This window comes from Mobula birostris, chromosome 6 (genome assembly GCF_030028105.1).
Source record: "Mobula birostris isolate sMobBir1 chromosome 6, sMobBir1.hap1, whole genome shotgun sequence".
NCBI classification, from domain to species: Eukaryota; Metazoa; Chordata; class Chondrichthyes; order Myliobatiformes; family Myliobatidae; genus Mobula; species Mobula birostris.
In genome coordinates this window covers 109,346,016-109,369,861 of record NC_092375.1, presented here as the reverse complement: position 1 = coordinate 109,369,861, position 23,846 = coordinate 109,346,016, and the positions used below count along the sequence as shown (strand labels likewise).

Below are 23,846 nucleotides of genomic sequence, written 5' to 3'. Positions count from 1 at the left end.
CTTTATAGTGTTAAAGGAAGGACGTGGTTAATCTGGAAAGCAGGCAGAAATGAATTACAAGGGTAGAGGGGTTGTGTTATCAGCAAAGGTGGGCCAGGCAACCTTACAGAAAAGTTTAAAATTAAGAGAGGCATGGATAAACCATGGTCCCACCTTGCTCAACCTTTTGGTTCTTGTCTTTGTATGGATTCTTAACACCTTCCTTCCCCAGAGCCACTCCACTATCTGCCCTGGCACTGGCTCCCATCGCCCTACAACTCTAGTTTAAAACCTCTGCAGCAGAACTAGCATTAACATGTTATTCCTCGTCAGTCAAGGCGTTGAGCGTAGGCGTTGGGACATTATGTTACAGCTGTATACAGTATATATTGATGGGACAGAACTTGGAATACTGTACACAGAGCAGATCACCCTGCTATAAGAAAGACATGGCTAAACCTGGAAAGATTGCAGAAAATACTTACAAGGATGTTTCCAGGACTAATGGGCCTGAGTAATAGGTAAAGATAGGCCAGACTAGGTCGTCATTCCTCGGAACGTTTGAGAATGAGAGGCGACTTCATTAGAAATGTCTGAAATTCAGAGAGACATTGATAAACCGTGTTAAACCACATAATGCTGGTTGCCTTGTAAATACATGCTGGTATTTATTATGCATATTTATTCCATATCCATCCCTTAACGTAATGCTTTATTAACTGCTTAATTCAGATAAAACTCTTTATTCTTTATAATTGTTAAGTTTTGTTGCTTTTTGTTGCGTGTCGCACTCTGACCAACACACCACAGCAGGTTTCTAATACTGTACATAATGTATATGGAGAATAAGACCACTAGACATAGGAGCACAATTACTCCATTTGACCCACCATTCCATCATGGTTGATTTATTATCCATCTCAATCCCATTCTCCTGCTTTCTCTCCATAACCTTTGACACCCTCACTGATCAAGAACCTATCGACCTCTGCTTTAACTATACTCAGAGAATGGCCACCACAGCCATCTGTAGCAATGAATTCCACAGATTCACTACCCTCTGTATTTATATTAGGCAGGAAATGGTGTTGGATAGGCTGTTGGGTCTGAAGGCTGATAAGTCCCCGGGACCTGTTGGTCTGCATCCCAGGGTACTTAAGGAGGTGGCTTTAGAAATCGTAGATGCATTGGTAATCATTTTCCAATGTTCTATAGATACAGGATCAGTTCCTGTGGATTGGAGGGTGGCTAATGTTGTCCCTCTCTTCAAGAAGGGAGGAAGAGAGAAAACAGGGAATTATAGACCAGTTAGCCTGACGTCAGTGGTGGGAACGATGCTGGAGTCAATTATAAAAGATAAAATTACGACACATCTGGATAGCAGTAAAAGGATCGGTCCAAGTCGGCATGGATTTACGAAGGGGAAATCATGCTTGACTAATCTTCTGGAATTTTTTGAGGATGTAACTATGAAAATGGACAAGGGAGAGCCAGTGGATGTAATGTACCTGGACTTTCAGAAAGCCTTTGATAAAGTCCCACATAGGAGATTAGTGGGCAAAATTAGGGCACGTGGTATTGGGGGCAGAGTATTGACATGGATTGAAAATTGGCTGGCTGACAGAAAACAAAGGGTAGCGATTAACGGGTCCCTTTTGGAATGGCTGGCAGTGACCAGTGGGGTACAGCAGGGTTCAGTGCTGGGACCACAGCTGTTTACAATATATATTAATGATTTAGATGAGGGAATTAAAAGTAACATTAGCAAATTTGCCGATGACACAAAGCTGGGTGGCAGTGTGAAATGTGAGGAGGATGTTATGAGAATACAGGGTGACTTGGATAGGCTGGTTGAGTGGGCAGATGCATGGCAGATGCAGTTTAATGTGGATAAATGTGAGGTTATCCACTTTGGTGGTAAGAACAGGAAGGCAGATTATTATCTAAATGGAGTCAAGTTAGGAAAAGGGGAAGTACAACGAGATTTAGGTATTCTTGTATATCAGTCACTGAAAGCAAGCATGCAAGTACAGTAGGCAGTGAAGAAAGCTAATGGCATGCTGGCCTTCATAACAAGGGGAATTGAGTATAAGAGCAAAGAGGTCCTTCTGCAGCTGTACAGGGCCCTGCTGAGACCACATCTGGAGTACTGTGTGCAGTTTTGGTCTCCAAATTTGAGGAAGAACATTCTTGCTATTGAGGGAATGCAGCGTAGGTTCACAAGGTTAATTCCCGGGATGGCGGGACTGTCATATGTCGAAAGATTGGAGTGACTGGGCTTGTATACTCTGGAATTTAGAAGGCTGAGAGGGGATCTTATTGAAACATATAAGATTATTAAGGGATTTGACACGCTGGAGGCAGGAAGCATGTTCCCGCTGATGGGTGAGTCCAGAACCAGAGGCCACAGTTTAAGAATAAGGGGTAGGCCATTTAGAACGGAGTTGAGGAAAAACTTTTTCACCCAGAGAGTGGTGGATATATGGAATGCTTTGCCCCAGAAGGCTGTGGAGGCCAAGTCTCTGGATGCTTTCAAGAAAGGGATGGATAGAGCTCTTAAAGATAGAGGAATCAAAGGTTATGGGGATAAGGCAGGAACTGGATACTGATAGTGGATGATTAGCCATGATCACAGTGAATGGCGGAGCTGGCTCGAAGGGCCAAATGGCATACTCCTGCACCTATTGTCTATTGTCTATTGTCTCTGGCTAAAGAAATTCCTCATCTCTGTTCTAAAAGGATAATCTTGTATTCTTAGGCTGTGCCCTCTGTTCCTGGACTTCTCCACGATAGGAAACATCCTCTCCATGTTCACTCTGTCTAGGCCATTCAATATTCAATGGGCTTCAATGAGATACAGGCAGTACTAGTCTTTTCCCAGGATTGGGCCGTCCAAATCCAGAGAGAGTTGTTGGTTGTGCACCATATTCGGCAATGATAGGAGATCTCAGCGGGAGAGTTTTTAAAGCAGAAAAGCTATTGCACTGGGGCAGTTCCACTCTCTTGACCTCGGAAGTCCAAGTCCAGTGGCGTCACAAACTGGGGTCATCCTTGGGTGCAGTGGGTGACCGTGACTTCTTCCATGCCTCGTCATGCCCTTCGCTCTCCATAACGCGTTATGGAACCACCTCTTGGCCATTAGATCTCACTGTTGATCTCATCTGTCCAGATCACCAGGGCTGACTTCACATCTAGGGCAGGCATATCCCCATCCTACCGGGGTATGAGAGCCACCAGCTACTCCCTCACCTGGTTTAGCCCGCTGTTGAATCAGCGTATGGCTGCTGTTGCATGCAAATAGCTACTTGGAGCCATAGGTGAGAGCTGGGTGTCTGGAGTAACCCAAAGTTGAGTGTACTGCCCCAGAATGGACACAACAAGCTCTTTAACCCCTCCCTGACACCCAGTACCCTCAAGTCTATGTGAGGGGGCCTGAGGGGCCACTCTTTCACTCAGAGACAGCTGAGTACATGAATCCACCTGTCAGCAGATGAATAATTTAAGAAGCATTGGAAAGTTACATGGAGGGCAGAGCAAGGAATTGGGACTAGCTGGGTGAAGGGACTCAGCCGGCAACATCGACTGTTTACTCATTTCCATAGATGCTGCCTGGCCTGCTGAGTCCTCCAGTATTTTGTGTGTGTTGCTCCTCTTAACAGCAGTTATTTTTCTCACCCCCTCTCCTAAATTTCCCTCCTCTCTGCATAAGGCTGTTTCCCCCTGTTGGATTCTAGTTACGGTCACCTCTGCAAATTAAAACATCTCTACTGCCACCTTACTGAAACTCTTCTTTACCTGAGACTGATGGCTCACCCTGTCAGGTTGAAGCCAAATTCTTGATTCACCCTTGCAAACTTTTGAGTCTCACATGTCAATGTTGATTGAGATGATCTGGCCAAAGGCAGTAACTCATTGTCAGTGACGCCAGGACACTCTGCTGCGTTAGGCCTTCCTCCTCTGCCCCACTGATTTCCTTGTGTTGATCTTGTGCAGGGCAGTGGGAAGCCCCCTGGTGATGGACCCCAACAGTATCTGCCGCAAGACCAAGCGTTTGGCCGGCAAGCAGGCCGAGCTGTGCCAGACAGAGCCCGAGATCGTGAACGAGGTGGCAAAGGGTGCCAGGCTGGGCGTGAGGGAGTGCCAGTACCAGTTCCGGAGCCGGAGGTGGAATTGCACGATCCACAATAAATACTTTGGAAAAATCCTCCAGCAAGGTATGAACTGAACGGGATCAGGTATCAAAGCTCCTAGGCAGCTGAAGGGGTGGGGTTTGGGGTAGGGATGAGGGGGTCAAAGGGGAAGGGGTTCATCCATCATTGTGCATTAATCCTTGAAAATTCATCTAATCCCATCAACTATTCTGCTGAAGGGCTATTGGTTTGGCTTTGCGTGTCAGTGCAACACCTTGAGCTGTTAGTTCTGTACAACATCAACCTGAAATCTTGTGATGACAGGTGTGAAATTTAACCCTTTCATGTCAAACTCCCCTACCCACCTCATCAGCAGGAACCAAGATTTCCCAATTGGGACCAACTTTACACCTCCCCATCCAAACCCATATCCCTGCGTAGGTATTCCCTCTCAGCACTTGATGGCTCTGGGCCTGGACTCACTGGAGTTTAGAAGAATGAGGGGATCTCATTGAAACCTATTGAATGTTGAAAGGTCTAGGTAGATTAGAAGTGGAGAGGATGTTTCCTATAATGGGGGAGTCTCGTACCACAGGGCACAGCCTCAGAATTCAAGGACGTCCCTTTAGACAGAGATGAGGAGGAATTTCTTTAGCCAGAGGCTGGTGAATCAGTGGAATTCATTGCCACAGTGGCTGCGGAGGCCAAGTCCATAGGCGTATTTAAAGCAGAGGCTGTTAGGTTCTAGATCAGTAAGGACGTCAAAGGTTACAGGGAGAAGGCAGGAGAATGGGGTTGAGAGGGAGCGGAACAGACTCAATGGGCCGAATGGTCTAACTCTGTCTTATGGTAATTTGGGAGATACTTGGAGTTGCTGGGAGACTAGGCTTGGAAGGAGACTCAAGCGGTGTAGTGCCACCATTGGTAATCACAGCATGAACGTTTGTATATCTAATCTACATTATACTTTTGAACAAAGGGCTTAAAAATGGAAATTGGTATGCTTGAATTAAAATATGTGTTGATACTAACAATGCCTTTTGATGGGAAACATGCAGGTTCAGGCCCCTTATATAGACCAAGCCACAGATCAATGCCTTGGGAGCAAAAGAAAAGCATTCTAAAGGAGAAAGGATTTGTTGATATTTCAAGTCCAGACCCTGCATTAGGACTGTGATCGGAGAAGGGAGATAGCCTGTAGAAGGAGAAGAGGGGGAGTGTTGAGAAAGGATCCAGGAGGGGATGGGTGGACTGAGTGTGAAGAATATCAGATGGAGTATGGTGGGGGAGGGCTGGGTCTGTCTGGAGTCTTCATGTTTCATCAGCTTCCAGCCGATCCCAGTGAGCTAAGCATCTCTACCGATCATAATCAGCATCAGAATCGCAGTCAGGCTTATTATCATTGACATTGATAGAACACCACAGGACAGAAACAGGCCCTTTGGCCTATCTAGTCCATGCTGAACTATTATTCTGCCTACTCCCATCGACCTGCACCCAGACCATAGCCCTCTTACCCCTCCCATCCATGGACTTACCCAAACTTCTCTCAAATGTTGAAACAGAACCGCATCCACTGGCAGCTCAGCTCACACCCTCACCACTTTCTGAGTGCAGAAGTTCCCCTCATGTTCTTCTTAAACATTTAACCTTTCATACTTAACCCATCACCACTAGTTCGTCTCACCCAACCTCAGTGGAAAAAGTCTGTTCGCATTTACACTATCTATATCCCTCATAATTTTATATATCTCCATCAAATCCCCCCTGCAATCTCCTACACTCCAGTGACTAACCTATTTAATCTCTCCCTATACTGTAACTCAGGTTATACGCCCAGCAGCATCATTGAAAATTTGTCGTGAAATTTGTTGTTTTACGGCAGCAAGTTCAAGTTTAATTGTCATTAAATCATACACATTGAAACAGCATTCCTCCAAGTCCAAGGTGCAAAGCAGAGTTTTTACAATCACAAACAGCTCACAGTGTATATACTTACGATAGCACATGCAGCCACAAAAATAATATGAGCTCAAGTCCCTGAGGTGCATGGGCTGAAAATCGATGGTGTATGGGATGTTGTCCTGGAGCCACGTTCTTGCCAGAACGACTTCGTAGCAGTTCCTCAGTTCCTTGCACAGGCTCGGCAGGCGAATGCAAGTCAGCTTGTCTTGCACAGAGTGAACTCCGGAGAGCAGCAGGGATGGGAGACGCCTGACCCTAAGCCAGCGCACCTGCCGTGCCTCTGTTCACTCCCAGTCTGCCTCCAGCACCTTCTCCCCGTCAGTATATAAAATATACTTCAAATTACATTAAGAAATATATGCAGAAAGTAAGATGGCCCAAAAGGAGAACACACTCTCCTTAGTGTTGCAATTTCCTCCTAGAACTCCAAAGAGTGTTTCAGTTAATTTTTATTGTATCGTTGATTTTGTCAGTGAGTTTGCATGCTGGAGTTATGTGTTGTTTTGCAATTAGCACAGTGTTTGTCACTGGGTCCCCTGCATACGTGTAAACATTGTTTTGGGGAGAGGTAGGGGTTTTATGCGACTTACACGTGTCTAAGAGGTGACTGCCACGAGGAAATGACATGGTTTATTTGGAGTTGGTTTATTATTGTCACATACACCTTTGCTACCATCAGATAGAGTAGGTTCAGGAACAGTGATTACACTTCAACCATCAGCTCCTGAACCAGTGTGGATAACTGTACTCACCTCAACTCTGAACCACAACCTACCGACTCACTTTCAACGACTCTACAGCTTATGTTCTCAGTATTATTTACTTTTTTACTTCTACAATTTGTCTTCTTTTGCACATTGGTTGTTTGTCAGTCTTTGTTCGTGCACAGTTCTTTGATAACTCTGTTGTATTTGTTTATTTTCTTACAAGAAAATAAATCTCATGGTTATATATGGTAACATATAGACAGGTTGGTAATAATTTTACCTTGACTTTGACTCAGGACTTCTACCACCAGATTCCACCACTCAGCCACACACCGGGGAACCCCAAAGACTTCTTCCAACACTCACAGCTTTGAGATGTGGAAGGTAACTGGAGCACCTAGAAGAAAGCCACACAGTCACATGGAACACTGAAACTCAGGATCAGGTTTATTATAACTGACATACGTCATGAAGCTTGTTGTTTTCCTGCAGCAGTGCAGTTTAATATCTAACATTATTATAAAATGCAATAAGAATATGTTAAAAAGTGCTAAAAGACAGCAAAATAGTGGCGCAGTGTTCATGAGTTCATGGACCATTTTGAAATCTGGTGGTGGAGGGGAAGAAGCTGTTGTAAGAAGTTGAAAGTGGGTCTCCAGGCTCCTGTACCTTGTCCCTGATGGTAGTAATGAGAAGAGGCCATGTCCTAGATGGTGAGGATCCTTCCTGGTGGATGTTGCCTTTTGGGGGCAGTGCCCTCGGAAGATGTCCTCAATGGTGGGAAGGCTACCACCAAAAGAACCTGCTGAGATCGGGATTTGTACCTGAGTCTCTGGTGCTGTGAGGCAGTGACTCCACAAGCTGTGCTTAAATAATAAACGCCAATTCTGCAGTGAGCAGTGTTTTTCATGAAGAGAAGCAGGGAGTTCTTGAGGACATCAGTTGCAAGCTGAGTATAGAATAGGAACACTATTCTCAGCTTTGCTTAAACCTTTCAAAGTTGATGATACTTCCTTTCAGAGAGCTGTTTAAAATGTTGTCTCCTGTAAAATGGAGGCGTTGACGAGTGCTTTCTGGATCCTGGCTGTGTGGTTTAGAATTAGACATGTAAATATACAAAAAATTAAAGCCACAAAGAGAGATCTTATTTATCTAACTGTGTTCTTTAGGAGCATAGCCCAATACTAAAGAAACAGAATCCCTGACTGGTTTCTGCCTTCTCAACCTGAAAGGAATGAAGCTTTGGAATGGCAACCCATAAAGGCGCAGACCTTTCAGTCCAGCTTGCCCTGCTGTCCAATTTACCTAAATGAGCTAGTCCCATTTGCCTGTGTTTGGCCCACATCCCCCCAGACCTTTCCAACCTAACCTATGTAATTGCCCAAGATATCTTTTAAATATTGTAAATGAAGCAGTGTGGTAGCGTAGCGGCCAGTGTAACACTCGACAGTACCAGCTGTAAGATTGGGGTTCAATTCCTGCCATTGTCTCTAAGGAGTTTGTACGTTCTCCCCGTCACCGCATGGGCTTCCTCCAGGTGCTCCGGTTTCCTCCCACATTCCAAAGATGTATTGCTTAGTAAATTGTGTGCGTGCTAGAGGTATATTGGTGCTGGATGTGTGGCAATTCTTACAGGTCGTCCCCAGCACGTTATCGACACAAAAGACTGTAAGTGTTTATGTTTCAATGTGCATTTAACAAATAAAGCCAATCTTTAAAATCTGTCTAAGCACTTCCTCTGGCTGCTCATTCCATACACCTACCACCTTGCGTGTGGGAAAAGTTGCCCTGCAGTTTCCTTTGAAGTCTTTCCCATCTCACTATGCACGTATGCCTTTAGTTTTACCCTGGGCTAAATGCTGTGACCGTTCACTTGTTCTATTCCTCTCATAGAACACAGAATATTACAGCACAGTACGGGCCCTTTCGTCCTCAAGGTTTTGTGCTGACATTTTAACGTATTCTAACATCAACCTAACACTCCCTTCTCACATTTTTCTATCATCCATGTGCCTATCTTTCTTAAGTGCCCCTAATGTATCTGCCTCTATCACCACCACTGGAAGGGTGCTCAACTGTCTGTGTTATGAACTTATCTCCAATACATCGCCTGTGCTTTCCTTCAAACACCTTAAAGTTAAGCTTCCTCATATTAGCCATTTCCACCATGGGAAGAGGTCTCTGGCTTTTTTTGCCTTGGGGAGAAAAGACTCTTCATGATATAAACCTCTTAGGATGTTTCCAGTCATGGGAGAGTCTAGGACCAGAGGACACAGCCTCAGAATTGAGGGACGCCCATTTAGAACGACGATGAGGAGAAATTTCTTTAGCCAGAGGGTAGCGAATCTGTGGAATTCGAATCCAGCAACGGCTGTGGAGGTCAGTTCATTGGGTGGATTTAAAGCAGAGGTTGATGTGTTAGAAACATAGAAACATAGAAAACCTAGAGCACAATACAGGCCCTTCGGCCCACAATACTGTGCCAAACATGTCCTTACTTAGGAATTACCTAGGATTACCCATAATCTTCTATTTTCCTAGGCTCCATGTACCTATTCAGGAGCATCTTAAAAGGTCCTATCATATCCGCCTCCACCACCGTTGCCGGCAGCCCATTCCATGCACTCACCACTCTCTGCGTAAAAAACTTACCCCTGACATTTCCTCTATACTTGCTTCCACGCACCTTAAAACTGTGCCCTCTCATGTTAGCTATTTCAGCCCTGGGAGAAAGCCTCTGATTATCCACATGATCAACGCATCTCATCATCTTACACACCTCCATCAGGTCACCTCTCATCCTCCACTGCTCCAAGAACAAAAGGCCGAGTTCACTCAAACTATTCTCATAAGGCATGCTTCCCACTCCAGGCAACATCCTTGTAAATCTCCTCTGCACCCTTTCTATGGTTTCCACATCCTTCCTGTAGTGAGGTGATCAGAACTGAGCACAGTACTCCAAGTGGAATCTGACCGGGGTCCTATACAGCTGCAGCATTATCTCTCGGCTCTTGACCTCAATCCCACAATTGATGAAGGTCAATGTACCATATGCTTTCTTAACCACAGAGTCAACCTGCGTAGCGGCTTTGAGTGTCCTATGGACTCGGACCCCAAGATCCCTCTGATCTTCCACACTGCCAAGAGTCTTACCATTAATTCTATATTCTGCCATTATATTTGACCTACCAAAATGAACCACCTCACACTTATCTGGGTTGAATTCCATCTGCCACTTCTCAGCCCAGTTTTGCATCCTATCAATGTCCCACTGTAAACTCTGACAGCCCTCCACACTATCCACAACACCCCCAACCTTTGTGTCATCAGCAAATTTACAAACCCATCCCTCCACTTCCTCATCCAGGTCATTTATAAAAATCATGAAGAGAAGGGGTCCCAGAACAGATCCCTGGGGCACATCACTGGTGACTGACCTTCATGCAGAATATGACCCGTCTACAATTACACTTTGCCTTCTGTGGGCAAACCATTTCTGGATCCACAAAGCAAAGTTCCCTTGGATCCCATGCCTCCTAACTTTCTCAATAAGCCTTGCATGGGGTACCTTGTCAAATGCCTTGCTAAAATCCATATACACTACATCTACTGCTCTACCCTCATCAATGTGTTCAGTCACATCCTCAAAAAAATTCAATCAGGCTCATAAGGCATGACCTGCCTTTGACAAAGCCATGCTGACTATTCCTAATCATATTATGCCTCTCCAAATGCTCATAAATCCTGCCTCTCAGGATCTTCTCCATCAACCTATCAACCACTGAAGTAAGACTCACTGGTCTATAATTTCCTGGGCTATCTCTACTCCTTTTCCTGAATAAGGGAACAACACCTCTAACCTTCCAATCCTCCAGAACCTCTTCTGTCCTCATTGATGATACAAAGATGGCCAGAGGCTCAGCAATCTCCTCCCTCACCACCCACAGTAGCCTGGGGTACATCTTATACAGTCCCAGAGACTTATCCAACTTGATGCTTTCCAAAAGCTCCAGCACATCCTCTTCCTTAATATCTATATGCTCAAGCTTTTCAATCCACTATGTCACCTCTACAGTCACCAAGATCCTTTTCCGTAGTGAATACTGCAGCAAAGTACTCATTAAGTACCTCTGCTATTTCCTCCGGTTCCATACACACTTTTCCATTGTCACATTTGATTGGTCCTATTCTCTCACGTCTTATCCTCTTGCTCTTCACATACTTGTAGAATGCCTTGGGGGTTTCCTTAATCCTGCTCACCAAGTCTTCTTATGGCTCCTTCTGGCTCTCCTAATCTCATTCCTAAACTCCTTCCTGCTCGCCTTATAATCTTCTAGATCTCTATCATTACCTAGCTTTTTGAACCTTTCCTAAACTTTTCTTTTCTTCTTGACTGGATTTTCAACAGCCTTTGTACACCATGGTTCCTGTACCCTACCATCCTTTACCTGTCTCATTGGAACGTACCTGTGCAGAACGCCACGCAAACATCCCCTGAACATTTGCCACATTTCTGCCGTACATTTTCCGGAGAACATCTGTTCCCAATTTATTCTTTGAAGTTCCTGCCTGATAGCTTCATATTTCCTCTTACTCCAATTAAACATTTTTCTAACTTGTCTGTTCCTATCCCTCTCCAATACTATGGTAAAGGAGATATAATTGTGATCACTATCTCCAAAATGTTCTCCCACTGAGAGACCTGACACCTGACCAGGTGCATTTCCCAATACCAGATCAAGTACAGCCTCTCCTCTTGTAGGCTTCTCTACATATTGTGTCAAGAAACCTTCTTGAACACATCTAACAAACTCCACCCCATCTAAACCCCTCGCTCTAGGGGCATGCCAATTGATATTTGGGAAATTAAAATCTCCCACCTTGACAACCCTGTTATTATTACACCTTTCCAGAATCTGTCTCCCTATCCGCTCCATGATGTCCCTGTTATTATTGGGTGGTCTATAAAAAACACCCAGTAGAGTTATTGACCCCTTCCTGTTTCTAACTTCCACCCACAGAGACTCAGTAGACAATCCCTCCATGACTTCCTCCTTTTCTACAGCCACAACACTATCTCTGATCAACAGTGCCACACCCCACCTCTTTTGCCTCCCTCCCTGTCCTTTCTGAAACATCTATAGCCTCTCACTTGAAGTAACCATTTCTGACCCTGAGCCATCCAGGTCTCTGTAATGGCCACAACATCATAACTGCAAGTACTGATCCATGCTCTAAGCTCATCTGCTTTTTTCATGATGTTTATTAAAACAGACACATCTCAAACCATTGGACTGAGCACACCCCTTCTCTATCAACTTCCTATCCTCCCTCTCGCACAGTCTCCAAACTTTCTCTATTTGTGAACAAATGGCCCCTTCCTCCATCTCTTCAGTTCGGTTCCCACCCCCCAGCAATTCTAGTTTAAACTCTCCCTAATAGCCTTAGCAAACGTCCCTACCAGGATATTGGTCCCTCTCAGATTCAAGTGCAACCCATCCATTTGTACAGGTCATGCCTGCCCCAAAAGAGGTTCCAATGATCCAGAAATCTGAATCCCTGTTCCCTGCTCCAATCCCTCAGCCACGCATTTATCCTCCACCTCACTCTATTCCTATACTCACTGTCACGTGGCACAGTCAATAATCCCGAGATTACTACCTTTGAGGTCCTGCTTCTCAGTTCCTTCCTAACTCCCTGAAGTTTGTTTTCAGGACCTCCTCCCTTTTCCTACCTATGTCGTTGGTACCAATATGTACCAAGGCCTCTGGCTGTTCTCCTTCCCACTTCAAGATATTGTGAATGCAATCAGAATCATCCTGGACCCTGGCACCTGCAAGGCAAACTACCATCCGCATTTCTTTCCTGTGTCCACAGAGTCGCCTGTCTGCCCCCTAACTATAGAGTCCCTTATCACTGCTGCCATCCTCTTCCTTTCCCTACCCTTCTGAGCCACAGGGCCAGACTCTGTGCCAGAGGCGTGGCCACTGTTGCTTCCCCCAGGTGGGAAATCCCCCCAACAGTACTCAAACAGGAGTACTTATTGTTAAAGGGAGCAGCCATAGGGGTACTCTCTGGTATCTGACTCTTGCCCTTCTCTCTCCTGACTGTTACCCACTTATCTGTCTCCCCAGGCTCCGGACTGACTACTTGTCTATAGCTCCTCTCTATCACCTCTTCACTTTCTCTGACCAGACGAAGGTCATCAAGCTGCAGCTCCAGTTCCCTAACGCAGTCCCTGAGGAGATGCAGCTTGACACAACTGGCGCAGATGTGGCCATCCGGGAGGCTGGGAGTCTCCCAGACTTCCCACATCTGACACACAATACAGAACACCAGCCTCACAGTCATACTTCCTGTTTCTATTCTTCACAGATAATCTACCTGGCCTCCACCCATTATCACTGAAGCCCCGTTGAACCAAAGCTCTCCTACTATGTCTCCATCTACTCTGTGCCAGCTCTATAAAGCTGTCTCCTTTTAAACACTTCGCACCGGTCTAACTCGCTGACATCCACGTGCTTGCACAGTTATCCCTCAATAAAGTGTTCTTGGTAAGTCGGGCCGTGAAAGGGGAGAAGGCGGGAGAATGGAGGAAATGAGATCAATGGGATGAAGTCCCCATGTCTTATGGTTTTATAAGGTCATTCCTTTGTCTTCTATGGTTCAGGAAATGTAGTCCTAGTTTATGCCACCTCTGTTTACATTGCAAGTCCTCCAGTCCCAGTAACTTCCATGGAAATCTTTTTTGCACTCTCCCCAGTTTGACTCTGAAGTTCAAATTCAGATTTATTATCACCTGCCTGTACACATATAGAACCAAACAAAACATTCCTCTACACCACGGTGCACCCACAAAACATATATCATATACAGCACATAAAACGAATAAGTTAATAAAATATAATTCAAAATGCATGTGAAGTGCACAGCACAGGTAAACAGTGAACAGTTCATTGTTCATTAGTCTCACAGTCTGAGGGAAGAAGCTGTTACCCAGACTGACAGTCCTAGTCCTGATGCTCCTGTACCTCCTCCCTGACGGTAGTGGGCCAAAGAGATTGTGGGATGGGTGGTGGGGATCCTTATCAGAGTTCCTGACCCAACATGGAGTGCTTCCTTCAGGGAGCAAAGAGAAAGGAATGCTGGAAAATTGATGACAACATTAGAAGCTTGGGATTTTTTAAAATTTGAGTTTTTAAATTCACTACTTGGGATTTAAAAACCACTTTTGATAATGTTCAGTAAATTAATTGTGATCATTGTAAATTAATGAGTCAAATTGATGTCTGTGCCGAACAAAATGTCAAATTAAAGTAAATCTCTTCTGCCTGCGCATTATCCATATCCCCCATTCCATGTCAATTCATCTAAGAGCCTCTTTTATGCCTCTATTTTCTCTCACTCCATCACCACCTCTAACATTGAGGGATGGTTGAGAGCAGGGGTCCTCCACCTTTTTTTATCCCATGAACACTTACCATTAACTGAGGGCTCATGGAGCTAGGCTTGAGAAGCCCTGCTCTAGAATCATATGGTTGCCTTTGGGGGGAGTGATGACATAGAACGTTGAACAGGGAACCTTATAGCGCAGGAACAGGCCCTTTGGCCCACAATGTCTTTGCTGAACAGAATGTTAAATTAAAATAAATCTCTTTTACCTTCTTCCGGACATGGCCAATATCCCTCTATTCCCTGAATATTCATGTGCCTATCTAAGAGACTCTCAGATGCCTCTATCTTATCCAGCTCCATCACCACCCCTTACATTCAGGGATGGTCAAGAGGCAGGAACTGGAGGATGCAATACTGAGGCTTTACAAGGTATTGGTCAGACTGCACTTGCAGTATTGTGAGCAGTTTTGGGCCCTTTATCTAAGAAAGGATGTGCTGGCTCATCCAGAGAGGGTTCAGAAGACCCAGGTTAACTATGAGAGGCACTTGAAGGTTCAGAGCCTGTACTCATTGGAACTTAGAAGAATGATGGGTGATGTAATTGGAACCTATCGAATATTGAAAGGCCTAGATGGAGTGGATGTGGAGAGGATGTATCCAGTAGTGGGAGAGTCTAAGACCTGAGTGCACAGTTATAGAATACAAGGACATCCCTTTAGAACAGGAGGAGGAGGGATTTCTTTAGCCCAAGGGTGGTGGATCGGTAAAATTCTTTGCACAGATGACTGTGGAGGCCAAGTTATTATGTATATTTAATGCGGAGATTGATAGATTCTTGATTAATAAAGTCATCAAAGGTTACAAAGAGAAGGCAGGAGAATGGGGTGAAAGGAAAAATAAATCTGGAATGATGGGATGGCAGCGCAGATTTGCTGGACCAAGTGGCCTAATTTTGCTCGTATGTCTTATGGTCTGATGGAGCTCTGAGACCGTAGAGAGTTGCAGTACTGCAGAATATTACGCAGGAAAGAGATTCTTCTTGACTGGCTCAGTGCTAAAGTTGCTGGGAACATTTGTGTCTTTGGGAGATGTGCTCTCGTACAGTTGTGTAAGGACTGATGTTACTCACCGTTCATCTGCACTTCATTAGAACATGGAGAATTTTGATAAGTTTACACCAATGTTGAAGCAATTCAAAGGAAATGGTCAACACAGTGGAACCAAATGAAGAAACATTTAAATCAGTACAGGATGCGTTGATGTCTCACGTTCTGGTTTAACAGAAGTTGCGCAGTTGCTGCAGGTTTATAGAGATTGTTATACAAAGCAGAACAAATATTTATATTTGCAACGTGGATAATAGAAAAAGGGAGGGTTTTGCAGGAAGGAAGGGTTAGATTGATCTTTGAGTAAGTTAAAATGTTGGCACAACATTGTGGGGTTAAAGAACTGTACTGTGCTTCAGTATTCTATGTTCAAACACAAAATGTAGAAGAACTCAGCAGGTCAGGCAGCATCTATGGAGAGGAATAAACAGTCGAGGAAGACACTGGCTGGCAACATAGCACATTGGACTGCCTTATGGATTCCAGCTCCAGATTTCCCCTCTGGACTTACTCCTGAAGCCTTCACCATGAGTGGGTATAGCCACAAGGTAGCGGAGGTTTGAGATCAGCTTTCCTTCTCCTGGACGAGCTGCCAACCACAGCTAATGAGCCCCATCTTCCTGAAGCAACTGGCCTTAAGGCACCAGTGACACACTTTTGTCCCTTCTGGGGTCAGCAGAAACGGTTCCGCCAGGCTTAGGAATTGGACTTGGTTGTTAGGGGTTATTTGAGAAACACGTCATTGGGAACATTTAATAGGAATTGGGAGCTTATCCCCACTACCCTCCCCTCCTGGGTTTTGACAACATTAAGGAACCTTATATATTAATTATATAATAACAAAAAATCTATAAATCTGACAAATTGCAATCAGAACAAATATATGTAGACAAAAAGAGAGAAAAGAAGTAAAAAAAGATGTCTATTGATAAATCTGATGGCAGGGGAGAAGCTGTTTCTAAAACGCTGAGTCTGTGTCTGCAAGCTCCTGTACCTCCTTTCTGATGGTAGCAGTGAGAAGTGGGCATGCCTTGGACGATGGGGATCCTTAGTGGTGGGTGCAGCTTTTTTGAGGCATCGCCTTTTGAAGATGTCCTCAGTGTTGGGGAGGCCAGTGCCCACGAAGGAGATGGCTGAACTTGCAATTTTCTGACTCTGTGCAGTGGACCTTCCATGCCAGATGGTAACCAGTTAGAATGCTTTCCAAGGTAACATCGAAAGAAATTTCCTGCATTCTTTGTTGACATACCAAGTCTCCCCAATCTCCTAATGAAATATAGCCACTGTTGTTCCTTCTTTGTAATTGCACCAATATGTTGGGTCCAGGAGAGATCTTCAGAGATGTTGACACCCTCAATGTCCACATGCATGCCCAGAACTTAGTAACTTTAACCTGTAAGCCTTTGGAATGTGGGTGGATACCAGAGCACCCAAATCATGCCTCATTTGGCAGGAACTTGCCCACTCAATTAACCTATCTATATACACTTGTAGCCCTCTTTTTTACTTGCTCTTTCATTTATCTTGGTATCATCAGCAAATTTAACAGCCATACCTTGGTGACTTTATTATATGATAGTCTTTATTGGGGCCCTCCATTGGCCAAGGTTGATGTGGATGTTTTAGTCCCTCTTGTGTGCCACTCATTATATCTTGTCAACCTGAAGATGATCACTTTATACCTACTTGTTGCTTCCTGTTTGTCACCTAATCTCTTTTATATGTCAACGTGCCATATCTTCATCAGTCAGGGCACTGAGTACACAAGTTGGGAAGTTATATTGCAGTTATTGACTTGGATGAGGGAATTAAATGCAGCATCTCCAAGTTTGCGGATGACACGAAGCTGGGTGGCAGTGTTAGCTGTGAGGAGGATGCTAAGAGGATGCAGGGTGACTTGGATAGGTTGGGTGAGTGGGCAAATTCATGGCAGATGCAATTTAATGTGGATAAATGTGAAGTTATCCACCTTGGTGGCAAAAATAGGAAAACAGATTATTATCTGAATGGTGGCCGATTAGGAAAAGGGGAGGTGCAACGAGACCTGGGTGTCATTATACACCAGTCATTGAAAGTGGGCATGCAGGTACAGCAGGCGGTGAAAAAGGCGAATGGTATGCTGGCATTTATAGCGAGAGGATTCGAGTACAGGAGCAGGGAGGTACTACTGCAGTTGTACAAGGCCTTGGTGAGACCACACCTGGAGTACTGTGTGCAGTTTTGGTCCCCTAATCTGAGGAAAGACATCCTTGCCATAGAGGGAGTACAAAGAAGGTTCACCAGATTGATTCCTGGGATGGCAGGACTTTCATATGAAGAAAGACTGGATGAACTGGGCTTGTACTTGTTGGAATTTAGAAGATCGAGGGGGGATCTGATTGAAATGTATAAGATCCTAAAGGGATTGGACAGGCTAGATGCAGGAAGATTGTTCCCGATGTTGGGGAAGTCCAGAACGAGGGGCCACAGTTTGAGGATAGAGGGAAAGCCTTTTAGGACCGAGATTAGGAAAAACTTCTTCACACAGAGAGTGGTGAATCTGTGGAATTCTCTGCCACAGGAAACAGTTGAGGCCAGTTCATTGGCTATATTTAAGAGGGAGTTAGATATGGCCCTTGTGGCTACGGGGGTCAGGGGGTATGGAGGGAAGGCTGGGGTGGGGTTCTGAGTTGGATGATCAGCCATGATCATAATAAATGGCGGTGCAGGCTCGAAGGGCCGAATGGCCTACTCCTGCACCTATTTTCTATGTTTCTATGTTTCTATGTTTCTATGTTTATATAAAACATTTGTGAGGCCTCACTCGGCGTATTGTGCACAGTTTTAATCCGCCTGTTATAGGAATATGTTATTAAACTAAAAAGAGCTCAGAAAAGATTTACCAAGATGACACTTGAACTTACAAGAAGAGGTTGTACAGACTAGAATATTATTCCCTGGAACATAGAGTGAGGAGTGACCTGATAGAGGTACACAAGATGAGGGGTATTGACAGGGTGAAAGCACATAGTCTTTTTCCCAGGATGGGGCTGCTAAAGACAAGAGGGCATAGGTTGAAGATCAGAGATGAAAGATGTAAAAGAGACACCAGGAATAGCTTCTTCTCACAAAGGTTTCAGAATGAACTGATATAAATAGGGATTAGAAATGTTTAAAAGACATCTAAAGATTTAAAGTACATTTATTATCCAAGTATGTTTATCAGACTACAACTCTGAGATTCGTCCTTCAGCGGGCAACCAGGAAACACAGAAACTCCATGGATATCTGCATGGACAAGACCATAAGACCATTTGACATAGGAACAGAATTAGGCCATTCAGCCCATCAAGTGGGCCTTATTATTTGATCATGGCTGATTTATTATCCCTCTCAACCCCTTTCTCCTACCTTCTCCCCATTGTCTTTGATGTCCTTATTAATCAAGAAACTTTCAGCCTGGGCTTTAAACATACCCAGTGACTTGACGTTTACAGTCATCTGTGACAATGAATTCCACAGATTCACCACCATCTAGCTAAAGAAACTTCTCCTCAATTCTTTTCTAAAAAGATGTCCTTGTAATCTGAGGGTGTGCCCTCTGGTCCTAGACTCTTCCACTATTGGAAACATCCACTCCGCATCCACCCTATCCAGGCCTTTCAAAATTTGATAAGTTTCAAATAGATCTCCTCCGCTCCCCCCCCCCCCCCGCAACTAGCATAGACCCAGAGCCATCAAATGCCCTGAAAGGTTTAGAGAGATATGGGTCAAATGCAGGCAGGTGGGACTAGCTCACTAGGCAACACAGTTGGCACGGACCAGTTGGGCTGAAGCGAATGCCTCTGTGACTTGAACTAACACCATGATTTTTTAGTTTCCATAATAACATTTAATGCCTCACCTTATCCAAGCCTTCTGAGAAACCCAAGTCCAGTCGATAGGATCAGGCAGAATAATAGTTTGGCATGGACTAAATGGGCCAAAGGGCCTGTTTCTCTGTTGTAGTGCTCCATGGCTCTACTACATACTCCAGTGCTTTGTAATTTCCTATCCGTTACTTCTTCAAGAAACCTCAATAATTTGGGATAGCCACTCTTTCACAAAACCACGTTGAGTTTGGGGACACGAGAAACTGCAGATGCTGGAGTCTGGAGCAACTATCTGCTGGAGGAACCCAGCAGGTTCAGTGGCATCTGTGAGGGGCTGAAGGAACTGCCAATCTTTGGGGTCAAAACCCTGCATCAGGACTTCAAGTGGAGTGCTCAGATGGCCAGTAGAGAGAGGAGAGGGGGAGTGAGGAGAGAGGAGATGAATGTGCACAATTGAAGTCGGACAGTTCCTGTCCCACCACTTCACGTTCCACATCCCAGATCCTCCAGCAGATTGTTAGATGTAGAATATAGATCATACAACAGTACAGCACAATATAGGCCTTTCAGGCTACAAAGCTATGCTGACATCTTAACGTACTCTAAAATCAATCTAATCATTCCCTCCTAAATAGCACTCCATTTTTCTATCATCCACGTGCCCAAGATTTTCTTAAATGCCCCTAATGTAGATACGATGGAGGCATTTGCAGAGGTATGCCCCTAATGTATCTGCCTCTGCTGTCATCCCTTCTAGCACATTCCATAAACACTGAAGAAACATGACAGCACAGGAACAAGCCCTTCAGTCCATGATTTAGTGCAAAACTAATTAAGCTAATGACACCTAATTACATGTATCCCTCCTGTCTACAAATGGTCCCCATCCCTTCATTTTCTGCATGTCATAAATGCCTCTGTTTATCTGCCCCATCACCACCATTACTGGCAGTGCATTTCAGGCACCCTCCACTCTCCTGTAAAAAAAATTATTCCCTGCACACCTCCTTTGAACTTCCTCACTCCCACTCTCATTTTAAATAAATGCCTTCTAGCATTTGGCACTTTGACCCTGGAGAAAGACACTGGCTGGGCCACCCTATCTATTCCTCTCATGATCTTATAAACTTCTATCGAGTCTTCAGTCGGCCTCTGGTGTTCCCAAAAAAAAACACCCCAAGTTGGTTCATACTCCCTCTATAACGCATGCCGCCTAGACCGAGCAGCATCCTGGTAAACCACTCCTATGTGCTCCCCTCCCTCCTGTTATGGGCAGACCAGAATTTTACACTGATCTCTATATGCAGCCGAACCCACTTTAGTGAGCACTTCTGACACTTCTCTTGTGCAGGATCTGCCACCATTTCTCAACATTCCCAAGCAAGAAGGTAACAAAATACAAAAAAGTCAGCATGGGCAGTCGATGATAGGATGGTGACTGGTACGGGAGCATGTTGTACAGCACTCAGGAAAACATATCTCTGAACTAATGAAGGGTCTCAAACTGAAATGTCGACCTATACCTTTTGCCTCTATAGGTGCTGCTTGACCTGCTGTTCTTGTTCCAGGCTCCAGCATCTTCAGACCCTTTTATTTCTAGGTGGTACAATGGCATAGAGTAGAGCTGCTGCCTCACAACTCCAGAGTCCCGTGTTTGATTCTGACCTCGGGTGCTCTCCGTGTAGCATTTACATATTCTCCCTGTACTCCAGTTTCTTTGCACATGTGAACTGGTAGTTTACTTGGTCATTATAAGCTGACCTTTGTGCGTGGTTGAGTGCTAGAATCTGGAGGAGCCACTGGGATTGTGGGGTGAATATGAATGTGAGAGGAGGAGGGAGATACTTGATGGTCAGCATATACACTGTCAGCCGAAGGGTCTTGTTTTGAGCAGTACGATTCTATTAACCTTCCTTTAACACTGTTAATGCACCAATAAGTTAATGCACTATTATAATGTTAGTTACTACTAACAAATTAAGCATCCTAAGAACATTGCCAAAGAAAATCCAACACTGAAACAGAAGATAATTAAGTCTTGTTTAACAAAGGAAGGTTTCAAGAATCGTTCCACAGGAAGAGAGGTTGCAAAGGCTTAGGGAGTAAACTGAAGGAAGATTTTAAAGATTTGAAGATTTGTCACATGTAGACTGAAACATACAGTGAGATGAATTGTTTTGTAATGACTAACACAGTCTGAGATGTACTGGGGGCGGCCTGAGCACATGGTTGTGGGGAGAAGGTACATATTCCGTACATACAGTGGCAGGATTCAAACCCTGATCCATGATCACTGGTGCTATAATGCAATTGTGCTAATTGCTAGGCTATCATGCTATGGGAGCAATGACTCTGGCCTGGCAGCAGTAGAGACAACTGCCAATGTACTGGCAGTTCTGAGAGTGAGTATGAACAAGGGTCTGGGGGCCTCAGGTCATAGTGGCATCTTGGAGGACTGAAAGAAGACCAATCAGTGGCAACCCACTCAAATGCTGGAGGAACGCAGCAACTTGGAGAGGGTCCAGAGGAGGTTCACGAGAATAATCCTCAGAATGGAAAAGTTAGAGTTCAGAAGAATGAGAGGGGAATTTCATAACGAAAGGCTTAGATAGAGTGGACATGGTCAAGGTCATAGAGAGCACAGCCTCAGTATCCCTTTAGAACAGAAATGAGGAGAAATTTCTTGAGCCAGAGGGTGGTGAATCTGTGGAATTCGTTACGTTGGAGGCCAAGTCATCGGGTGTACTTAAAACAGTGGTTGATAGGTACTAGATTAAAGAAGGATGTCAAAGGTTATGGGTAGAAGGCAGGAGAATGGGGTTGAGAGGGAAAATAAAACAGCCATGATGGAATGACAGAATGGACTCAATGGGCCGAATGGCCTAATTCTGCTCGTTTGTCTTATGGTCTTAAAATACTGGAGAATGCAGCAAATCAGGCAACATCTATAACAAACAGCTGATATTTCAGGGTGAGAAATTCTTTGCTGATTTGGCCCAAAATGTGGACTGATTATTCCCCTCCATAGATTGGCTGCATTCCTCCAGCATTTTGTGAGCGTTGCTCAAGGATGCCCACCATTCAGGCCAGGCTGCCATTGGGATGGAGGTATAGGTGCCTTAGGCCTCCCACACACCAGGTTCAGGAGCAGTTATCACCCTTCAACCATCGGGATAACTTCACTCTCCTCAGCACTGAACTGATCTCACAGCAGACAGACTCACTTTCAAAGACTCTATAGTTTATGTTCTCAGTATTATGTTTTTTATTTGCACATAAGACAAAGGAGCAGAATTAGGCCATTTGGCCCATTGAGTCTGCCCCACCATTCTATCATGGCTGATCTATTACCCCTCTCAACACCATTCCTGTCTTCTCCCTGTCACTATTGATGCCCTGGCTATTCAAGAACCTATCAATCTCTGCTTTAAATATACATTGCTTGTTTGTCAGCCTTTGTTTATATTAAAGTTTTTTTTCTTAAATACTATTATATGTCTTTATTTCCCTTTAAATGTCTTCAAGGCAATGATTCTCCAGATAGTACAGTATGTTGTGAGATATATGTAGATATACGTACTTGGACAATAAATTTACTTTGACTTTAACGGCGCAGCATTGCTTAAAATTGTCAAGGTCGAGAGTAGGAAATGAACATGTGTTCAGTGCTCCTGGTCTCCCTCTCTTGTTGCTCCATCACCTGGCATGCAGGAGGTGCAGGAGATCTTGGGTGCATGCCACCAGGCTCAGGAGTAGTTGTTGCCCTACAGCAGTCGGGCTTCTGGACCACCTTCACTTTCCTCAGTGCTGACCTGGCTCGACAGCCATGGACTCACTCTCAGGGACTCTGCATTTCATGTTCTTAGTGTTTTTTTAAAACTATTTGTGCAACCTGTCTTCTTGGTGTTGGCGCGTGGCCAAGTGGTTAAGGCGTTCGATTAGTGATCTGAAGGTCGCAAGTTCGAGCCGCAGCTGAGGCAGCGTGTTGTATCCTTGAGCAAGGCACTTAACCACACATTGCTCCTGCACGCTTATAGCCCAGCGGTGGCGGTCGGGACAGGGCAGATCTTTGCTGTACGTGGATGATATTGTGTTTTTTGTTTTGCGGCTGTCTGCAAGAAGATGAATCTCAAGGTCGTACATGGGGTACATAGTTTGACAATAAATTTGAATTTTTAACTTTGAACAAATGGAAAACAATACTAGAATGCAGAATAAAATGTTTGGACTCAAGTTCTAATGAGGAGTGAGAGTCGGCAAAATTAGGTCCATATTTTCTCCAATCCCCTTTGATATCTTTATATATGTCTATAAAGCAAAGTATCGGTGGATTCCCACCAACTACCTGGGAACAACCCCGCTCAACCCAGTGAAGTAATTCAGGATTCAGGTTACTTATCGTCATCCTTCAGTATGTGAGTGTAAGTCAGAATCAGAATCAGGGTTATTATCACTGGCATGTGTGAAGCAGCATAAAAAACACAACAGGCATAAAGATCACTGTAAAAACACAATAAATATAAATGTAAGAGCAATCGTCAGTGTACAAGTAACTGTAATAAAGTGTACATAGACAGATAGTATGTGATAAAGTGATGCTAGCTGGTGGTGGGATGAGTTAATGGGTGGAGGTGTTGACCAGCCTGACAGCTTGGGAGAATTGACTGTGTTTGAGTCTGGTGGTCCTGCCTTGGAAGCTGCATATCCTCTTAC

At 44.5% G+C, this 23,846-nt stretch overlaps 1 protein-coding gene across 1 annotated transcript in view; it reads left to right on the top strand.

Moving 5' to 3' along the window:
- Window positions 1-23,846, top strand: part of wnt6b (wingless-type MMTV integration site family, member 6b) — a 136,934-nt gene that overhangs the window by 51,551 nt on the left and 61,537 nt on the right. The window contains exon 2 of the mRNA XM_072262368.1: window positions 3,973-4,193. Coding sequence (XP_072118469.1) covers window positions 3,973-4,193 — 221 coding nt within the window. The remainder of the gene's footprint in view (window positions 1-3,972; window positions 4,194-23,846) is intronic.